General features: G+C 50.0%; 6 protein-coding genes across 6 annotated transcripts; 3 read left to right on the forward strand and 3 right to left on the reverse strand.

Annotated features, from left to right (window-relative positions):
• Window positions 1–4,051: 4,051 nt before the first annotated feature.
• On the reverse strand, window positions 4,052–4,923 carry VDAG_05224 (uncharacterized protein; the record flags this gene model as incomplete). Its single annotated transcript, XM_009654960.1, has 6 exons — window positions 4,052–4,137; window positions 4,339–4,435; window positions 4,580–4,602; window positions 4,654–4,747; window positions 4,816–4,854; window positions 4,891–4,923. 6 exons carry the CDS (start codon window positions 4,921–4,923, stop codon window positions 4,052–4,054), a joined length of 372 nt encoding a protein of 123 aa, XP_009653255.1.
• A 1,817-nt stretch (window positions 4,924–6,740) lies between these two features.
• Window positions 6,741–7,161, reverse strand: VDAG_05225 (uncharacterized protein). The gene is made up of 2 exons (XM_009654961.1): window positions 7,007–7,161; window positions 6,741–6,957 (listed from the first exon to the last, which is right to left on the reverse strand). Exons 1-2 carry the CDS (start codon window positions 7,106–7,108, stop codon window positions 6,748–6,750), a joined length of 312 nt encoding a protein of 103 aa, XP_009653256.1. The 5' UTR covers window positions 7,109–7,161; the 3' UTR covers window positions 6,741–6,747.
• A 2,633-nt stretch (window positions 7,162–9,794) lies between these two features.
• Window positions 9,795–11,335, forward strand: VDAG_05226 (zinc finger protein). Its single transcript, XM_009654962.1, has 5 exons — window positions 9,795–10,363; window positions 10,414–10,551; window positions 10,589–10,664; window positions 10,724–10,875; window positions 10,926–11,335. Exons 1-5 carry the CDS (start codon window positions 10,181–10,183, stop codon window positions 11,154–11,156), a joined length of 780 nt encoding a protein of 259 aa, XP_009653257.1. The 5' UTR covers window positions 9,795–10,180; the 3' UTR covers window positions 11,157–11,335.
• Window positions 11,336–11,950: 615 nt separating this feature from the next.
• Window positions 11,951–13,712, forward strand: VDAG_05227 (uncharacterized protein). The gene is made up of 3 exons (XM_009654963.1): window positions 11,951–12,118; window positions 12,170–12,246; window positions 12,309–13,712. The coding sequence occupies exon 3, from the start codon at window positions 12,350–12,352 to the stop codon at window positions 12,593–12,595; it is 246 nt and encodes an 81-aa protein (XP_009653258.1). The 5' UTR covers window positions 11,951–12,118; window positions 12,170–12,246; window positions 12,309–12,349; the 3' UTR covers window positions 12,596–13,712.
• Window positions 13,713–15,158: 1,446 nt separating this feature from the next.
• Window positions 15,159–16,317, forward strand: VDAG_05228 (uncharacterized protein). The gene is made up of 2 exons (XM_009654964.1): window positions 15,159–15,551; window positions 15,602–16,317. Exons 1-2 carry the CDS (start codon window positions 15,195–15,197, stop codon window positions 15,917–15,919), a joined length of 675 nt encoding a protein of 224 aa, XP_009653259.1. The 5' UTR covers window positions 15,159–15,194; the 3' UTR covers window positions 15,920–16,317.
• A 3,934-nt stretch (window positions 16,318–20,251) lies between these two features.
• VDAG_05229 (uncharacterized protein) lies at window positions 20,252–21,198 on the reverse strand. The gene is made up of 2 exons (XM_009654965.1): window positions 20,761–21,198; window positions 20,252–20,713 (listed from the first exon to the last, which is right to left on the reverse strand). The coding sequence occupies exons 1-2, from the start codon at window positions 21,088–21,090 to the stop codon at window positions 20,378–20,380; spliced, it is 666 nt and encodes a 221-aa protein (XP_009653260.1). The 5' UTR covers window positions 21,091–21,198; the 3' UTR covers window positions 20,252–20,377.
• Window positions 21,199–21,584: the final 386 nt, after the last annotated feature.

The raw sequence follows: 21,584 nt of genomic DNA on the forward strand, positions 1-21,584 counted from the left end.
GCACAAAGCGGTCCACATAGATATGTCATCTTTCCCTAAATAGACTACTGAAAACAAATGTGTCAATTTACGCTCTTGATTCAACGAGCATAATCCCACGACCATTGCGTGGTCACCCAGCAAACTTCATTGCCTAGCGGCTGAACATGTGCCTGAATACTACTTCGGTATTGCACCTTCGATCTTCTTAATAATAATCCAGAAGAATGAACACCTATTTCAATCCACTATGAAGTGTGTAGCGTTTAGCACTCTCCACGGCAGGATTATCGATACGAGCAGATTCAACCGGCGGTTTGATGACACCATAGGCCATAGACTTTTCGTCCTTCCTGATTAAGAGGTATCTTTTTCTCACTAAAAGGTCGTCGAAGCTCAGATTTGTAGCGGATAGAATAGCATCACCCGTCCAGTTTGCTTCGGGATATGTATGCGTGGTATTAGATACTAAAACCGTGTAAACGCGCGAACGAGTAGTAGAAGTTGTTTACAGCCGAGTGAGCTTCATCCCTGAGATTTTTACCTCTACTAAAAGGTTCTCGAAACCCTATATCGCGGATGTGGCGAGGCTCACGGGTTTGGAGAGCTGTGGGCTGCGAGAACTGGGTTTGACCAGGGCGAGCACCCATAGCTAACAAAGTCAGAGTGACAAAGTCCGAGTGACACAATTTTGATCACCTACGTAGTAACAAGGTTAGGATTGATATAGCGAAAGTCGTGAGCGGCTTCCTACTTTACTACCACTGTAATACAAATAGAAAAAAGAGGGGCTCCATTGACGTCAACTTCGTATACGCCCCGTTTCGAGGCCCCGAGGCCGGCTAGTGGAGCGGCCACAAGCAATTCAAAAACTCGAAACGACACTCCATGGACTTTCTTCCACATTTTAATCCAAATCTAGGACCTCGATTGCCGTCGAGAATAATCAAACTTTATTGACTACAGTACATGTAGTATGGGCCCAAGGAGCGTTGAGTGAATACTGCTATGACGATATATCAACTATCACTGGCCCATTTATGTGTTCCTCAACGAATGAGCTGACTTTCGATCGCAGGAGCTATAGTACCTGCAGAAACTGTTTCAATCTCTCCATTCTCGAGGTAATATCCTTAGCGTGTTCTACGTTGTTCATGGCCGAGAGGATCGTAGTCGGTTCTAGGCTTCCATCATACCCATGTTTTCGCCCCCCCTTCTCTCTCTGAAATCTCTCCCCAGTCACTGACTGTCCCTCAGTACGGCCCACGTAACCTGTCTCTCTCCATTTGCTTACGCCGCTGGAACTCGAGATAGAGGCCCGCCTTTTCCACTTCGGGATAGCATCGGTTCGTCGACGGAGTCGTCATCTACGTCCAGAAAATCAGGCGTGTGGGGAGGATTGTTCTCTGTCGAGGACGCATCAGAGGAAGACTCGATGAACCTGCACAATATAGGACCCAACCGGTGTGCCTTTAGAGCAACGAAACCTGCCGCCTCTCCCAATCTACTGATAGGCCTTAAGTTTAATGGCAGCGATGCTAGAGGTAGTGGGGGGATATAGCGATAGTTATACATCTTGAGCCTTCGCTTTCCAAGATCCACACACCAGGGACCGAGGTACGACTCGTCCATCAAGTCGGGAAGATTTTAGGGAAGGCAGCATTTAGACCTCCACGTTTTCTTAGCGACGAATTCGATAAGGGTCAGCATGGTCGGTTCCTACTTAAGCGAATCGAAGTTGGAGTCCTGAGTTCGAGGTATAGCTTCAAGGGCTCGGGAAAGACTATCCTTACTCCAGGGCACGCCAGGAGTGACCTCGATTGTCGGCTGGCCGGACTTGTAGAAAAGTCCACGGAGAAAGGCAAGCCGGCGAGTTACGTCGCCAATTGTAGGTTCGGCGGTTAGGTGAGGACTTTGAATTCCTACGTAGGTCTCGATGGCTCGGCAACGAAGGTCATAGCCGCTAAGGTCGGAGCCTACGGAAGAACGAATTTATATTATTGCTTCAAGGTAAACAACCCAAGCATAGATTCGGTGGTCTATGTCCATAGTAACGAGCCTATGGCTATCGGAGTGGGTAACAGATGAAGTCAGGTTCGGATAGGGTTCAATGCTCCTAGCGTTCGTCAAAATAACTAGCGATATTGATGTCTTATAGTCTTCTCCGGAAGCAGCACGACCACATCTTAGACCACAATACTATCGGTAATTATAAGTGCGCCGAAGAGCGTAACTATAGTCAAGCGATATTGTTAGGACACCTTAGAGTGGATACTTTCATACACAACGGTACCGAGCTAGAAGGCTTATCTAGCACCGCTAATGAGGCAAGTGCTAGCCACGTTGCCTACCTTAACGACTACGTGTCAGGCAATGTGCCGCGCAAGGATTTTATTACAGGCGTGTTTTTTGCCGAAGTGCCCATTCCATCCAGTAACGCCTTTCTACTACTAGTTACGCCCAATATACCAGGTTACGAAGCCGGACGTATTCGCTATCCCTGCCACACAATGATAAGCAAATATCGGGAGGTGCCAGGCTTGCCGTTGAGGCAGGCATCTGCCGTGCTACACCTTCAGCCTGCAGCTACTTCCTACACCAACCGATAGTGTCAGGCGAACCTGCCTCACTACTTCAATAGCATGAACATCATACATGCGTGGTACTAGGATAGGAGGTGGTCCTTCACCAAGGTACAGTCAAGCTACTGCCAGTGGCGGGGATGCGTTTCGGTATACGGAATGGGGCTCACGGGGGGTACCACCTTCCCCATCCTGAAAAGTCACTATATAGGTGTTGAGTCAATTTCAGAATGGCCAGTGAGGCCCACTAGCGCACTGCTCGATTCTTGCCTATTCCAGGTCACCGAGGCGCCTGACCGCAACTTAGCCACTCACTATTGAGCTTTTAGGAAGCGGTGGCATATAGGCGCCTATCTAGGCTAGCGGTGAGCTGCAAGGCGATGGCTGCCTTGCCTGTCCGCTAGCCTCATATAGTTCGCTCGTCAGCCAGAGCCTCATTCCGTGCCCTCGCTAATTGAAGACACTCTCATACATCGCATCTAGGACAGACAAGGCCTCGGTCTACCTCGAAGAAGAACAAGAGTATTTTATTGAGGATTAACTTATAACTCGGCAGGAATGCTGGCTGCTTAGCCCATTATGTCAGACTCAGTCATTCTTGGCTTGCCTCTCAGGCGCGCCGCTCATCAACCCGTGATCAATGTACTACGTAATAGGTTATTGTTTTCACTAGCAACTTAGAGCCGCAAAATCTTATACGGGATCGATCAATCAAAACAGGACAATCATAATACAATGCTCTAATGTAGCCTAGTTCCTAGGGTCATGCACGCGATCGATATCACGCGAACGGCCAATATCAACATCTGCAAATATACGCTGTGGTTTCCTAGACTTATATAAGTTCACAGTACTGATGTTTCAGGGCCTCTAGATAGTTATCTTTCCTACTATCCGTTCAGAGCACTCAGCCCGTCGTCTAGTTTACGCCCATAAACGATATAGCTAGTCTCATATTAGTCGTCACTAACCTCGTCGTGTATAAAATGGGACGCTTACACGGGCCAGTACGCATAGATCGACCGGTTCTACAGGTCCTTCCTAACTTCGGCCAAGTAGACTATCGTTTCATTAGAACTCCAGTCCAGCTCGCGGGTAGATAATGCCATAGAGATAGCATCAAGGTCATCCTAGAGCCCTAACAGTGCCCACGCACCCAGCTCCTTGTGTTTTTTGTCTCGTGTCCATGGATTCGTGGGCCACTTCTTCCTTATCACCACGATATCTACAAAGCCCTCGTCCTCCATCATCTGCTAGAAGCGAGGTACCACAGAGATCGATCTCTTGGCGCGGTCGGCAGCAGTGATCATATAGCTTGTCCATTCTTTCAAGCGTATTCCCTGAAGAGTGCCGTCGTCACATCCTAGTGGAAAAGTGTTGTCCTATAGCTCCAAGTAGCCGTTCAGTCGGAGATTTCTAGAGACAGACGGCATTAGCAAAGTGTCTTAAAAAAGTCCTACTACTTACTCGAAGGCCTTTTTAACAAAGTCCTATGGCTCCCGGAAACTTCCAATCATGCCTCGAGCGAAGATAAAGTCGAAAGGCTTAGTCCATATCCATGTATGTTCGAGGTCGTCTATCATAAATATACAGTTAGGAGGGGACACTTTTTTCATTAGCGTCATGAGGTCAAATAAAGGCCCCACTCCCGGACCCTACAAAGGGGGTTAAATCGGGCTGAGATCCACACCAAAGACCTCCGCTTCTAGGTGTAAATCGGCTATTACACATAATGAGATATACGTCCAAATCTACATTCGACTAGTAGCCCACATACCATAGTCTATTGCCCAAACACCAGTTCCAGTACCAGCATCCAGCACCCTCGTGGAGCTGGCATTCGCGGGGCAGAGCGCAAGCCGGCCTTCCAATATCTAGTTCCACAGCATATATATGACATCTATTCGAATCAGCCGTGTCCGCGACGAAAGAGGTCGGCGGATATACCCAGCCTCTCTTTCTCTTACTGCAAAGCTATGAGCCAACTCCACCTCTTACGAAGATATTTCGTTTCTCACCTCATCGTTCGGATACAGATACTCTGCCCAATTATTGTCAATGCATTATCGGAGCTCAATTTCTGGTTACTTACTTCCACGGTTAAAGGCGTAGTAAGTACGGCCATTCTCTTTCTCAAAGTTAAGGATGCTTAACCACAGTGACGCCGTTGAGGACTCGTTGGAATCCTAACACGGTGTTAGTTAGTGGGAACAATGTGAGTTAGTAAGGACATGGGGATGCCCAGAAGGCATACTTCGTCGATGCCCGAATCCTCCATAGTCGGCTCCGGCTCCTAAATACTATCAGTTTATCGAGAGGCTATTCGCACGTCGGACTCATATAAGCACTGCCTCTTGCTCATCAGCCATCTTTACTATAGAATTGAGAGATAAGCTATCGTCACGAGGCAAGCAAATCTAGCACTGGAATGGAAGGGGTCAACTTAACAACATCTACAGCGCTACCTAGCCGAAAATGACAACCTCTCGGTCGCTCGCTCAATGTCATCACGCCTCTACGACCACCCTTCTATGCCTTGAGAGGGACACCTTGCTCTACCATCAGGCGCCAAGGCTCTTAGGTGGCACGGTAATGTGCGACATCCCAGAACCCCTCACATGAAAGCTCCGGTTCGTATTGGTGGCGGCGGTTTTGCGACAAGGCAACCTCCCATAGCTCTGGATACGACATCCACGTTTGCCAGACGGGGCATTCCCGGGATGCCTCATCAATGGATGCTATAGGATGTGACGCATCCGCACGGACAAGTCGAGGTGCGACCATCCGCCAGGGGTTGCTCCCTGTCGCCCAACGCTCCGAGCCACACCCATATCTACACACCCTTCCCTCGTCTCCAACACTGGCCAGGTCATTGGCTCCCGCCCAATCAAATAGAGGCTCGGTTTTTTTGTAAATTTAGAGCCGCTCTAATTAATATGAAATACCGAGCAGCCCGTATTCCGTGAAACCGCTCGCTTTTTTCCAACTTCTCGAGCCGCTCTATTTTACACCCAATTCCGAGCTGCAAGGACCATAACACCAAGGACCGATCTCAACTTCATTACTAGATCCGATCTCGCGCAGTTGGATGATCTCATCGTTGATTTACAACAGCAGAGAGCTATCCTACGGTCATTATTCAAGGCACTTCAAGTTCTTTCAACGAGGGTCACACGTCAGAAAAAGTTCCATCGCATCAGGGCAACATTAACCCTTATTTACGACGAGCCCAGGAATCCCAGAACCGATCGTTGGCGCGAGGCTCTTGAGAAGTTAGACGATGTTTCCAGGTCCCTCTACATCTTCATTCTAACAGAAAAGCAAATATTCGAAATCGGCGATGCGCCCTTCACTGCCTTAATCGAGGGGATTCGCCAGTTCGCTGAGGCAGATCCTGATCGAGGCAATATCATTATTTCCGCCCTTAGCGCTTATGTCAGAGAAACGATATCCGACGTAAAGAACAAGCCTAACAGGCGGGGTAAGAACTCACTCCGACGATGACAGCGAAGACGAGTAACACCTTGAGAAAGATGCGAATCCGTTGAAACGATCTAGAACCGCTGCTAGAGTAGAGGGCCGGAGACGCAAGCGTGCCAGTCCGCGAGAACAACTCACGATGGCTACCCAAACCCATCATATCACGGCGGGGGAGCTTGAGTTGGAAGACTGCCGTGTCGAGCCAGACTGTCAATCTTTGGTCTTCGCGCCAGGACACCACGAAGCTGCAGGCCCCGCGGCACCTTGTCGAGGCTTATCTGCACAGGTACGTAATACACCCTCGTGTCCGCGGACTGCCTCTAATAAATGCAGCCGACCACGCACGTTGAAGATTTTAGACAAGAATGTTACATTAAAGAAGACGGTCAACCTAGTTAGTTCGTTCGTAGCCTCACATCAGGCGTGCCGCCATCGTCATGTGGTCAGAGCACAAACCTCAATCACCACCGATGGGGTATCGTCCCTGCCATGTCGGACACCGGGTGGCTTGGTCGTGGACTGGACTTTAGCCTAGTATCTAACAGCGAAGAGATAGATCCTATTCCCCAAGACGAGTAGTTCGCCGGGCTACAACCAGCCTTATACGATCAGAACGAAGCTGTCTTGCCCAACTCAGCACCCACACCGCCACGGAACATCGTGCCGAGTTGGCATTACTGAGAGGCTGCTAATATCCAGTCTTGATTCAACTCAGCGGCATGATGACGACGGCTGAGTGATGCGCCAATTTTATCTCGGTTTCATCGATGACGGTATACCCTACGTATGCCAGATCGCAACTATTGCCGCCGACCTCAAACTTGCCGATGATCAGGAACACGACGCAAGGCGTCTTCACCGCCTCCTCCTGGCTCGAGTCCCGTGTTTCGACATACCGGGCTTCCTTCAGCCCAAACTGAAGGTTTGTTAGCATCACATCGTCTATGACCATGGAAATCACGCACATATTCGCTAACTACCTTTTCGACCTCCTCCTTCGATAGCCCGCGGATTTTCTCGTAGAGGCCTCGTTTATCGGTCGGATCCCTATGTCCGAAGATTAGCATTGCGCGCGCAAAGAGTCGTCTCGCTTTCCGTCGCGACAGAGTATGAAACGACCGGCCTTCCACAACCTCGACTTTTACCTCATATCACAACAAGGTGGAGAAGTAAGTGCACATAGCTGCGGGTTCTTCGGCACCGAAGATATTCCGCCCCGACCGTGGACACCATAGGAACGCGGTATACATTTCAGAGCCTAATCAATAGCAGATAAGCTCTAACTGACAAACGCCTCAAAAATACGAGCTCGTACACGCGAACTTTCGCAGCTAAAGCAACGATACATACGTCCCCTGAGATCTATTCCCAACAACCCTCTCACGGCATCTAGCCCGGGACTGTTCAGTAAGCTAGCCAGCACCTCGTCAGCCACTTCACGAAAGCACTCTCTGCTACTACAGGAGTAGGGAAGCCGGCGACCGAGACCCAACAACCCACCGACCTCCACGTAAAGTAAAGATGCTTAAGCCCGACGTCTCTATAACCAGCAGCGAAACTCCTCCTACGTTCGAAATACGGACTGACAGATTACTCTAGACTTCTCTCCCCTCGTGCCGAACGCCGCCCATATTACAATAAGTCTTGCGATTATCAACCCAGCGCCAGGTATCCGGCTAGTCTGCTTCGAACAAACATGCTCTCCTAATGTATTCGTATGGCATTGCGAACGGCCACACTACAACTAGCATCCGGGCGTTCCCGACAGTTTTTCCGATGATGGTAACCCGAATTTCGCATTCTACAACGAGTGCGTTCAAACACCCGAGCAGCGCTCTGCCACGAGCGCAATGAGATGGTCTAAATTACGAGGATCTCCAAGATCAGAAGAAGGATCAAGGTGGGCATGCCCTCCAGAAGATTATGGACCGGCAAGATGGGCCATGTCCTCCGCCAGTTTTCACTCATGGTGATCTGAACCCGTTCAACATTCTTGTTCGTGAGGGCAAAGTGGTTGGAATCATTGACTGGGAGTTCTCAGAATAGTATCCCGACTATTGGGAATATACTTCGGCCTAGTTTGGCAACATTACGAGACTCGGATGGCAGAGTAAGCTTGATAAGTTTCTCGATCGACCACATACCTCTTGAGGACTTTGAGATGGAGGAAGTTCGCAATAAATGGTGGGGTGAATGCTGAATGGACATGGATACATGGTATGGCATGGGCTATCCCATCGGTGGGTAGCATCGACTGACTTACCAACCTACACAAAACTGGATTTCGGGCCAAACATGGACATCGATTGAACTACTAGATGGGAGAAGACAAATTCGGGCAGGCAAGGGTAGGACGTGATGTGCCACTATTTACGGGTGAGTGAACGGCCACAGCCGCGCCACAAAGGCGCATACCAACGCGTTTGATAAGGTATCAGATTGGCCTCACCCCATGCCGCCGCAGTAGTGACATCCGAGGCCCTGCAGAACAACCCTGCCACGACCAACAGACCACACATCCACTCTGGCATCACGATCCTATCAGAGCAGATCAGTTTCTGCTGGAGGAGGCCTTGCATTGTCCTATATTTATTCTACTGCTATGATGCCAGTGACAAACAGCTGGAAACCTTCCACGAGGATCTTGGTCATCTTGGCTACGGAGTCAAGATTGAGCAACTCAGACCGTTCTGCGTATACGAAATCGGTGAAGAAACTGCCAGTGGAATGGTCTCCCTTCAACCTTCCTGTCAACCTGTCGCCGGCCAAGCGAGTAAAGCGTCCGAATGCTTGCAGTTCGCTGACGAACGGCACAGTTTGACAAAACTAAGCAAGACTAGGACGCTTGGTGGGATTGCTTCGGCTCGAGGTAGTACCAAATTGAGACAGGGAATGAATGTTCCCTATCTGCTTCGTTTCTCCCGGCAATTCAGGCCTCAGACAACACATTGAAGGATCATGGAAGTGGTGTTGTTTCTGGCACCATGGGGACATGTGGTGTCGGAGACGGAACAGATATCTCTGTTAAAGAAATACTTGACGCCTCGCACATAGCAAACCAATTTTGTGACCTGTATGCCCTCACTGAGCCTTCGCAGCGCGCCCATCCCGATATACCAACACAAGCACTTTGGTTCTCGTCGGATCCGTTCGAAATGCACCACATTGCCGAACAAAGCGGATGTTACCAGCCTGATCAGCCACTGTTTTACTGAAGTCCGCAACAGGGTCTCGACACTCAGTTGATGGACTGGTGCGGCTAGGATGTGTGACTATTAGAATGGCCATCCGATGCTCTCTCAAAGGAAACCAGTCACAGGGTACTATAATAAAAGGCATTTTGATCATATCCCAAAGGCATAAGCCGTGGTGCCTGCGGCCTGCATCTTCCTCGGCTTGAACACGCGCCTTAAATGTGGTCCGATCATCCCGTCCGAACCAAACGCCTCAGCTGGGTACAGCCCCTGGCGTGAAGCTAGAGCCCGTGCACTTATCTGATAGAGGGGGCATACAGACTGGAAGCAAAAAAAATCATGCGCCGATCTGGATACACGCTTGACTGGCGCGTGGCTTTTTGCCCTCGAAAGGCCGCGAAAGCGTTGCGGCTGTCGGCCTGGTGACTTACCTCTGCCGACGTCAGCCAATGGTCGGCGTTAAGCCACCTCCTCAGGTACTGAGTGCTCGTCTCGTCACCAGAGTACATAAGGCGCGTGGTCCTCCCCGCCGGCGTTCGTTATCTTAGCCCCAGCTTTTGACAAGCGCCTGAGAGAGTCGTTACCCGAGAACCTTTAAGGTCTTGTCTTGTCTTTCTGATATTCTACAGCATTAGTACTTTGTATATAATGGCGTTCTTCCCTGAGGATGATTGGTCGCAACAACAGCAGCAGCAACAACCGCAGCATTACTCCGGATATCCTATGATAGGGCCGTCTGTCTTCCCTCAGTATGCCCCGCAGCGGAAGCAGTATGATCCCGGGACAAGCTAGCATGACCCGAGGGCCGTCGAAACCTCTGGTCCTCTCGTCGCCCCACACAAGGCTCCTCACTACGTGACGGCACCCACCTATGGTGTATCACCCGTATCGAACACGGAGCCTCACGTCCCCGTCAAGGCCCACGCTCCCAGGACGCTGGACCCTATGAACACGAAGGAAATCATCTACAACAAGCCTGTCATGGCAGACGATGTCTTTTTTACTACCCCTGTCGATGTCATGATGAAGGCACTCCAGAAGAGGAAGGACAAGGAGGACCTAGCTACCAGCAGGTCTTCAGAGGCTAGTACCTGCAGTGTCAAGTCCGAGCTGTCTTCGGCCCATCCAGTATGTTCTATGCACGGCTACGAGTTTGAGAGAGACTGACATTCTTCTAGTCTGCCACTGAATGCAGCCAAGATGACACTGACAAGGCAAAGAGATATAGGTGTCCTTACGATGGCTGCCGCAAGAGCTTCCAGCAGAACACGCATCTGAAAACCCACAAGCGTGCTCACAATGGCGACAAGCCTTACGTAAGTGCTCCTCGTGTTGATATTGGACGATCGCAAGCCGAATCCAGATGGTTTGAGAACCGTTATTACCTCTAGCGGCATACTAGAATGCACCAGGAATGCGAGTGGCATGGGTGCGGGCGCCGATTTTCCTAGCCTGGAAACCTCAAAAGCCATACCCGCCTTCACACAGGCGAGTGCCCTTTCAAGAGCGAGATCTGCAGGGCCTGCTTTGCCCAACGCGGCAACCTGACAGCACACAAGGAGACGCACAGAAAGACCAAGCGTTTCGTCTGCAAGCTCGAAAACTGTGACAAAAACTTCACGACCCGAGGAAACCTCAAGGTAAATCGTTCCAATCGTTTAAGGAGATGTTCTTCTATTAAATTGCACAGAACCACCAGAATAAGTACCATAAGGAGACCATCGGACGTATTGTGGACTTGATCGTCTCTCTCAGGAACGTCGGCGCGTTGTCGCCCAAAGACCGCGACCTGATCTCCTACATTTCCAACATCTACAAGAACAGTAACAAGGGTATCAAGGGTCGTGGCCGAGACCGCCGGGTCAGCGAGGTCCGTATAGGCAAGGCGAAGCTCTCCTCGCCTGGTATGGGCGTCCCCTGATGAAAGATGCTCGACTCGTCTTTCTGCCACATGGAATGACGAGGATTATCCTGTTACAATTGGATTTCTTTAGTCTGCTGGCTTTAGAGCCTCTGTACGGCGAGAAAGGTGTACAAAGGAATCGAATGAGAAGACTGAATGAATGCCTAGCTTAGTGCACACGTGAAGAAGGTGCTCTCACGTTTTGTGCTTGTCTCAACTACGGCGAGCCGTGTGTCCTTCGTGTAACCCATCAGGAGACTTCGTGCGACCTGCTGTTGATGTTTGGTCTCATCGCAGTAAGGGTCATCAGCAGCTCTTCGTCTTCGACTGTGTACGTTGCATTCTACCATGATCCCCTTGGTATGAGTACTGTTCTTTTATCACCACATGATCGCTTATGCTCTCTTCATTATAAGTATTGCTGCCCAAGCTAGTGGGTGTATCGTACATGTCGCGCACTCACTAATGATTGATTAGCTCCGGTTACCACTTCTAAATTCTCGCATTAGCACGCCATACCCATCTTGGAGGCATGCGGCACTGGTTTTTGAAATAGCATCATTTAAGGCTTCTAACATCGTCGCTTCTGTCCCGTCCCTGTTTGTAGGAGCTTTTGGTCATGTGGGACATGCACCACGCGCACTTGCTTCTTCGTCCTACTAATTCCGAGCAGTTTGATGATGTCTCGAGCCAATCATTGTCGACAAGTCTGCTGACAGTACCGCTGACTCAGTAGAACCGGCTGGCTGCCTGTGATTACAGCCCGAAGTGGGGTAACTTTCAGGTGCAAATCTGGCCACCCACCCCGCCTCACAATCTTGGGAACTGACATCCACCTGGACCGACCGGTGATGGTAACAGCCGCGACACCCTTTCTTCTACGAAATCATTCGTCGCGATGACTGTAACCTCTCGCCATATTCCTATCACTCGACCTCCTGACGTCTGACCCAAGTGTCGAAGCTCGAGCTGTATATGAGGTGCTGTACCCCTAAATCGTCCAGCGCCGCTCTTCCTCTGACCGACAAAAGATCCAACAAAGGTACATCATCTCGACTGCAATCTCTGCACTGGACTCGAAATAAACCTCCCGCCAGTCAATACAACGGTAAGCAAATGACACGTTCCATCTCAGTGATCCGTTTCGGTATTGACCAACCTACACCACAGATCTTTGATTCGATTCCATACGTTTACGAAGCAGTTGCGCCATGGCCGCTGATGATGCGCTCAGTGGGAAGCCCCAAAGCTTTGAAGGGGAGCATGAGTACACAGTCACTACACAGACGGCGGTATCGTGTAAAAAGGCTCTGATGATGAAAATTCATTCTAGCACAGGTACACTTAAGTGGTATGGGACCGATACGGTGGGCAAATCTGTCGTCATGGGTGACAAAGTTTGGGTTTTCACGCCAGTAGATATCTGCTTTACTTCGTCTCTTCAACCACCGTCGTGATAAACTTCAAATACCGAACAATCTTCAATCCCAGAGGATGCGCAACCCTGATCATCAAGGTCATGTCGTGATTTGGATCGACCGGAACAACAGCAGTGATGCAGTCAGTGCGCCAATCACCCTGGTGAAGTGATTCCTGTTCTTCTTGACGCAAGTTTCGCTCCATTTGCCGTTCCCAACGCCATTGACGAGAAGCCAGCATGGCTGGGTATATTGCAGCTATGGCTTCCTCTGTGCGGAGAACCAGGGCTTCTTTCAGGATGAAGACATTTCCGGGATCGACGTTCGGCGGCTCACTCAGGAGGTCTTTGTTTGCTTGCAATAAGTCCTCCGCGACGAGGATTTGAGGCAGGGGGTTGAGAAAGAGAGGCTCGATCTGTTTGATTTGCTGTAGCTCAACGGGTTCCAGGCGACGGGCCTTTCTGGTGTTGCTGGTCCGAAGCGAGAGATACTCGTGGTGTTTTGGGTCGCTCTCAACTGCGCGGCGCAAATCTTGGCTGCGTTGATCGCCTCTCGCTCCACAAGCGTTAACTATGATCTTGACGAGGTATTGCCTCATATCAGGTGTCATCGTACAATTGACATGGTCTAGCAATGTAGGCAGGACTTCCCCTAAGCCATATCGCTGAAGACGGTCGCGAAAAGACCGCGTTATACTGTAGAGCCCGACAATGAGAATATCGATGAATTTCGTTGAGCGAACCCCAAGGAGTGGCCGAAGGACATCATTGTCATCCTCCGCAGAACCTAGCAATGTAGCCAAGTTCGATTTGAACAATTCAATCTTTGACGTGCCCCGGTGAACGTCAGTGGCGCTGATGGTTCGAAGCGACCCAGCATCGTTGAGAATGCCTTTCCGGACCAAAAAGAGCGCGTTCGCAGCGTCAAGCTTGATGCGGGCAGACTCTATCGTGTCTTTCAAACAAAAAAGCCCGAAGTCGGAATGTTTCCATTGGAGAGGTCCCATCGAGATACGGTCAGCAAAGCAAAGTCTTGTGGAAAAGATATTGGAAGTCGCTGGCTTGTTCATGGGCGTGTTGATGGGCGTGATCACGGGCGTAAGCATAGAGAAAGTCATGGAAAAAGCTACATGATGAGTCGTGAAAAACTAATCGTCAAGGAAAACGTCGTGTGCGGGGTAAGTACATGGCCTGTGGGGACCCATAAGAAGGGGCGGGAATATCCCGGTCTTGATACTCTATCAGCCTATCAGAGTCGCCATGTGACGACCCCTCTTATAGACACAACACGCTAGACCAATTTGATTGATGCCCACGCCCAATGACCATATCTATTGTCTCACATAATTATAATCATGCAGGCTTTATGGCTGTAGTCACAGCTCAATCTATGACCTTAACCAGGTCCTTCATCAGCACCACTGGCATGATCTTCTATATGGCAACGCCCATGCCAATGCTCATCCACTTGTCCATGACCACACCCATGACCATATCCATACATTCACCTATGCCTAACGTCCTGACAGTCCTACTAACGGCACCAGGTCAGTGGCCGGGTTATCAAGGCACCTCAAAGCCAGCTGACTGGACCTCAATCATTAACAGAAAGCGGCAGTGACTCCAAAAGTTTTAGTCCCCGTCAACAATATGAATATGCGATTCCATGATTGTTACTCGAAAGGATCAGAAGTTTGAACCCCCATTATTGACAGTGCCGATACCATAGTCCAATATGGTAGCCATCTTCATAACAGAAGGAAAAGAGACCGGTGGCTGACTTATCAGTAATATACGCAGTGGGCTCGGGTATTGTGTAGTGCCATCCATGGCTACATGAACACCCAATATCATACCCTTACGTGACCATGCGGCCATCAAGCGGCCTTTGTCCGCCCCTTGGCGATCTCATATTTTGAACTCCTTCTCGCCCTGCAGATTACTTTGCGAGCTGGCACGCTAAACCATACACGGCGGGTACTTCGTGGCATCCCAAAGCGAGGGCCATAACGTCCTATGCCTAAGTTGACCTGGAGTTAACCCTGCTGCTTCACTACAAAGTATCGCTGTACCATCTGAGAGCTCAAAAGTCTCAGTGGCGGGGGTTGCCCAGCAGAAGAAAGGAAACCACAAGATATAAAAGCTTCGCGCCCATGGAAATTCACTCTCACAAACATTTCATGATACAGCCCCTCTCGTGCCTCCTTCTTAAAATATAAGAACACGGCAGCACACAAAAGTAAGTGTGTTTCAATAAAAAACCTCCTCAATTGCAATGGCTGACCTCCAGCCTAAATTCAATCCTTCTCAATGTGCTCCAAGGAAAACCACTCCCCGTTAGATCGCTCGGGGCAAGGGAAAGCCAATAATGGCGAAACTTACCCAGTTGACGACATTGATGACGAGGAGCAAGACTTAGTTGACAAGGGCAACATTAACGCGGCGAAGACTACGGTATAAGGGTACGGGAAAGGGCGAAGATGTGTCGTAGTTGGGGAGACGGGGAGAATGAGTCAGCCACTGTGGCACAGGGACGTGGCGCTAGCCTAATACTCAAGAAGTGGGGGTTGGCTCGTGTAGCAACATGCGAGAATTCTGAATCCGTCCCCCGCATCTGCTGTAACAATACTCGTTCAACCATGCCTGGATGGCTTCAAACAGTTCTCGAAGGTCCTTTTGCCGATGAATCATCGAAGAATGGACCTGCCGTCGAAGAAACTGCCCATAACCTTGCTGAAGACTTCCCAGTCAGCGACCGTCGTAACTCTCGTAACGATGACTGCACAACTGCGGCAAGTTTGGATCGCAGGCAAGTGACAGGTACACCCAGTCTGAGTCTGGGTATGGGTTCAGATTGCCAGAAACTTAGGTACATGGCCTCGGAAGCGTATAGGCTCTGCCCAGCCAACAAAATCCTGCGCCAGATATTTCTGATGTGGCCTCTTTTAGACGAAGCCATTCAACTCGTCAAAGAGGGTATCACGGCCCCAGCCACGGTGTGTACAATATAGAATTCACCCCAAATTATTCGACTGACAGTGTCAAGTACCTCGAAATCACCAAGTTTCTGCTCGACCGCGGCTTATGTCTTGACAGCAGGATCAAGATACCGTTTATTATAGAGCCATGCGATTGGTTTCCTTTGAGGGACCATCAGATGGCTATCGTCGTCATTATGCATCCTAGCCCTACGAATCCAACAATCGAGTGTCGGTACCCCTTTACGGCCTCCAGTCAATCGTCAGCTGATCAGGCTGGCGACTTCCATTTCGTTCGACCGGGTGGTGCATTCCGAATGGACCCGGCAACGACCAAGGTACTTGTTCTGGTGCATCGGGTCGGGCAAGCTGCAGAGGTTCAGTGAACCCATACAGGCCCCATAAATCGTCTGCTGGCGGCGATGTATCAGGGATCTCGTCGACTGGGAAATCTGTGTCATGCCCCAGGTTGTGGGTTACCAAGCCAGGAAAAACACTTTGACCGTAACTTAGCAATGCGTCGCCTGAAAGCTTCAAATGTGGTTGCAAAAAAGCACTTAGACGATACGTCTCATCCATATCAAGCGAAGTCTCGGGTGCTCTGTCAGCTGAAGGGGATCCTTTCGGCCACGTTCCGGACTGGGCTCCTCGGATACTTTTGGGAGGGTGGGCGGATTTCGAGTGATTGACGATAGGATAAACACTTTGATCTTGTAGTTCTGTTGGAGCAAATTGTGACTGCCGAAGTTCAGAGAGCTGGACGATCATAGTTGGACCGTTTGTTGATGTTGACATAACCGGCCTTTCAAACTGTGAATCCTATCGCGGCCCGAAGTTAGGTTATAGTTGGGACTCGAGCTAGTCTTATGCTTACCTCTTCAGTCCGCAGCTTTGGGTGGTGACGTTGTTGTCTCTTTGTTGGCTGCGTGGTTGAGTCCGAAACCACTCTCTCTTGAAAAGAGCGGTTGACGGGCCTATCCTTCACACGTTGCATGTGCTTTCTCACTGCATCGCCAACAATGTCGTCCATCCGCCTCTTCGTCAAACTCATGCGCCACGTGAGCTGAAGAAGCTGCACAAGTCGCGGTAATTCGGATTCCTTCAATTTCGCGAAGCTGTACATCTTCAGCAAAAATTTGTATGGGTGGGGTGTGTTACCTGCCTGGTTGGTGACCGGTGTTCAGGGAGGTCAAAGGGTGACCAACCCTCCGCCATATTCATGGCCAGCTGCGCATACTTCTCACCTTCTCTGAGTATGGTTCTTAGTCGGTCTAATTTGACGTCATAACCGACGCTAGTTAAATCGTCATGGATAGTTTGTAGGCGCCTATGAGAATCATACTCGATTTTGCAGTACTGATGTAATCGCAGGACGATGACTGGCCGGACAGGGGTGTTTTCGATCTTAAAGGCAATGTTAAGTGGTAGCAGCTCGTCCTCATGCCAAGGTTGCCAAACGCTTGGTGACACTTCATACTCAGCAATAAGAGCCTCATTGTCCCTAAGAACAAAATCTTGGGCGTCCTGCGAAACAATGCGTCGGACGTCAGCTGACTGAGAACCGAGCCATCGGAGAAACTGTGAAGGGATTAGTAAGGTATGATGGATACCGTCGTCCAATGTGAGAGGTCTGACTTGAAAATGTGGGTCCTTGTCGAGCATGGTGATAATTGGTCAGCCCGTCATAAAGATGGTTGGGTTCGAGTGGGATTGTTAAAATCCCAGAGCGGGACCTGGGATTTTTGAAGTTTCACGTCCTAACCCTAAGCACTTGCGTGTGCTCAAGACAGGGGTAACTCTGGGACATTTAAAATCCCAGCGCTAGCAACCGCTTGCCAGGGTCCGGGCCCCATCTGAAAGTGGGGAATATCGACAGCCTCTCCATCATCAGCATGCTTATCTGCTTCCAATCTCGGATGCCTTCACCCCTGGAGTAGTAGGTATACACCGGTGTTGTAAAAAGGCAGCCTCCGATCGTATCAGACTCGATGAGGTCTGTATAATGTCCAGACTGGCGCTAGTGTCAGGTAAGTGATATTGAGAGACCCTCTCAGCTCATACCTCCCATCACACCAGCCGGGCCAAAGCGCCCCTTGCTCCACCGAGTCGCATGTAACCTGTGCTCTCAGGCCGGCTACGAGGACCAGGCCTTCCAGGCCGATATAATTGCAGGATGCATGCCTTCCCGACGTGGTTGCCTTCATGCATAAGATCGCAATCACATTTCGATATGGCTCTGAAACTAAGAAGGGCCGGCAAAACAAGACGCTGCAAACTATCGCGGAAGCAGTCCGCCAAATCTTTACCTCTTGCTTCGCGCAAGAAACGCCGCATTTCGGGAGCCCGAGGACTCTCCATCGCGGCTCTCGAGCACTGGGGTGTTCCGGAAACCGAATCCAGAGAACTATCAAGGCAATGCATCCAATCCCTTCAGCGCCCACTTTCAAAACGGATGCTCAGCAGGTTCCAGAGGGTACTTCAGTGCCGACTTAACTCTGCGCAACAGCGAATGGTTTGGATCGATCTCCGAGTCCGCGTGAGGCATCTCCATCCCTTTCTTCAAGGTGTCGACATGATTTTTGAACTGGAAGAAGCAATGGTGAGTTTTTTTACTGGGGATTTCGTCCTTTACTAAATGGACCAGTTGGACTTTTGGAGGTCAGTGAGCTGGTTACCACTTGCACCAGACAGCAAGGCCATCCTGATGGCGAAGAGGAGCTCAAATATATTGAGAGGAGCGCTGAACTCATCTGCTGCTAATCTAATCAGTCGAAATGAGGATATCACAGCCTCCCAATGGATGGAAGACTGGGAGAGCTACATCGCGCGGGCTGAGACAGGGGAGGAACAGGGGTCAATTGAGTTGAACACCAACATTGTTTGATACTCTTCGCTTCAGTATGTCTTAATACGCGCTGTTTCCTCATGCAAGCCTTGCATAACTAGATGCAGGCCTCTGTCCTAAAACGAGTGATGTTGTCAGGCCTAGGAATTCATGTGTTGTACTTGGAGCATTTCGTCGGTGATCCAAATAGGAAGCCAGCCCCCCCACTGACTTTGCCCCCAGAAAGATCCTGGCGGTTCGCGGACCACATTTTTTGCCTCATGGATTCTCCAACACCTGAAACAACTCCCCTCCTGAAGAGAAAGGCTAAGAACAGCCTGCCTAGGGCGCAGGCCTTCGCTCTTGCTCGGTTTCTGTTGATTCTCCTCCTCTGCATTACAGGCCATTTTTTCCCTATCGCTCTACGGTACTATACTTCGATTGATGAAGACTGGGAGAAAATCATTATCGACGCCACTCGTCACGTCCTGGACCTTCTATGGGATTTCGAAGTGAAGCCTGGCTTAGAATACATGTCTTGTGAGGCCGTCAAAAAGAGCGCCACTGAGGATAGCGATGTCACACGAGCCGTCAGAAAGTCAGAAGCACCCAATGCAGTCTTGAAAGGCTGTCTGCTGAAAGCGCCATCGATCGTCGCTATGGGGACGATGAATCTCGAAAAGGAAATGATGAAGCTTCCATATGCAATACTGTTCAGCACTCTCGTCGCTGTAGCTCTAGCCACTAGCTTCTATTGGGTTTTCTCTCCACGCGCTCAACTCACTCAAAGCGCCAAAGCAGCCAGAGACGACGCGACGTAAGCAAACACTATGATTATTCTCGCAGTTGACTGACACAGAGAAGGGAAGCAGGCGATCCGATGGCCGACACGAAGCAAGACACCTTCACAAATATTCAATCACGCACTGCGGTGTGCCGATTCATGTGGGGTGGTTCCCAAGTGTTGCTGTTCGGACTTCTATTGCCGCATATGAAGGATCGTGGGCTCGCTTTCACCTTCAATCGCGAGCTTTATGGGTTTCAAACGACGTGCGAGAAGATGATGCAGAACTTCCACCGAGCCCGTAGGATCTGGAAAGCCATGCATAAGAGGGACTTTGTGCACGTAGCTGCAGTCGGAGCCGACAAAGCTTGGACAGCAAGATGCTCCCATACCTTGTAAGTTTTCAAGACGATGTTATCAATTTATCTGCTGACCGATACAGAAACAAGAGAAACTGAAAAGACTGACGACAAATGCCGCCTCCGGGACCGACAACTCGATCGAGTACGACTGGCTTGGCCCCGTGTCTTGCCTCAGGCCAGGGAGCCTTCAATCAATCCAAAACGCAAAGACAACAGTAAAGCGATGGATAAGCGCCGTGGGCGAGGTGTCATGTCACACGGCAAAGCGTGTCGTCTTTCTCATCAGGGACACTCTCACCAACAACATGACAGAACCTCAACTTCCAAGTTACTACTGTGCCATCACCAATCAAAAAGGGGAGTGCAGTTGTCAGACGGTGAGAGTGTCGGACGCAGCTACGGGATTTACTACATGTGATCGCTGCGACAGTTGTGTTGTATGGTCATATGAGGGCGGACAAAGTGACTTTCTTTGGGTCCTTCAGGGGGGGTGGCCACCAAATGACTTGATCGAAGTACAGTCTGACGTCTCACATTGCGCGCATCTTTTCAGCGTCGCTGGTGGGCCAGAATGCTCTGTCCCGCATCCCGACCTCGGAGACGAGGAGCTATTATTGATGAGGACTGCTTGGGAAAGAAGCTATATAAGAAGAGAAGAAGAAGAAGAGGGCGGTTCGCCGGCAGAGTAACCATGGCTGAATACCTTTCTCGCTTAATATGGGTCAAATAGGGTTTGTTGTGAAGAGTAGGGTTCTCAGATAACCATCTACCCCCAGTTTCTAATCAGTACATTCATTTCACGTGGAAGTTGCGTGCAAAGGGATGAGTAGGGTCACTATCCTTTTGTCAGTGACAATTTGACACCGAGTTCTACTTAAATATCGCCCACAACATTGCACAATGCCTTCGAGTTCCTGCACTCCGGATAATGACCCTGATGCACAGTATCTGTCTGATCGTCTTCCGCCCTTGCACTCGAGTCATGATCCTCTGATGATTGTGTGAACAGGAAATCAACTTGTCCTGTCTCTTCGGGGTATTCTTCCAAGATGCTTCTGACTGCTGGTATGTTTTTCAAGACGATCCAGTGATTTTTCAGCTTTCTTAGTTTATTTTCTAGTCTTGTGACTGTGGCCTGCGATCTTTCGTATGAGCTTTCTTTGTTGCCTCGATACTTTCGCTGAGCAAGTCGGATTTGAGTGCGTCGGCGCTATCTTATTAGCTCGATCATCACGTGTGAAAAGAAATTAAACTGACTTCTTCGGAATTTGTAGTGTTGTCATCTAATCTCGGCCTTCCGCGCCTTTTTCTCGGATGTTGTTGAGTTCTGGTGAAGTCTTCCCGGTCTCGCAGAGGCGGCGATAGAGCGGGAAACTGCTCTTCGCTGTGTACAGTTTGCTGACTGGATTCATGCATCTCAAAGTGATAACCGCTAGGGTTGGAAACACTCGGAAAGCCTGCCTCCAGATGATTGTAAGAAAATCGGAGCATTGCTTCAGGAACTTGACTGAAAAAATCAGGTTCAGTAGATTCTGATGAATGACATGGGAAAGCTTGTAGGTAGGTGGTGGCAATATGAGGATCCATTGTAAAACAATCAAGAGAGATAAGAGGTTCGGATTAAACAGCTTACGATGCGCAGCATCTGAAAGATGTAGTTGATATAAGCAGACTTTGATCGCGACGCGGTAGGGTGTTGTTAAGATAACATTCCCAGCTGGTGCTGCCTGGATTTGCTGGACTCCGGGGGGGTCGCAATTCAAAGGGTTTTCCCTCTTCATTTTTTCCCCCCTTTTTTTTTTTTTTTGGGGGACCCTTCCCGGTACCCCCCGGGTGGCCCCATTTTTGGGGGGGGGCCCCAACCCCTTGTTTTTCATGTTGCCACCCTTTAAAGAGGGAAGGGGGCCCCTTTTTGGTTGGGGGGGGGGGGGGGGTGGGGGTGTGGGGTGGGGATTAGTCTTGCTGCGTCCACCAGGATCTCCACCCGCCGAACCAAGACATGCTGTGGCCAAGGCATGTTAGTGGCCAAGGCATGCTCAGCTCGTCAGCCTGCTCAAAACTGGCCATTCATGCGTTGTTAG

Source organism: Verticillium dahliae, genomic scaffold, assembly GCF_000150675.1.
Source record: "Verticillium dahliae VdLs.17 supercont1.9 genomic scaffold, whole genome shotgun sequence".
NCBI lineage: Eukaryota > Fungi > Ascomycota > Sordariomycetes > Glomerellales > Plectosphaerellaceae > Verticillium > Verticillium dahliae.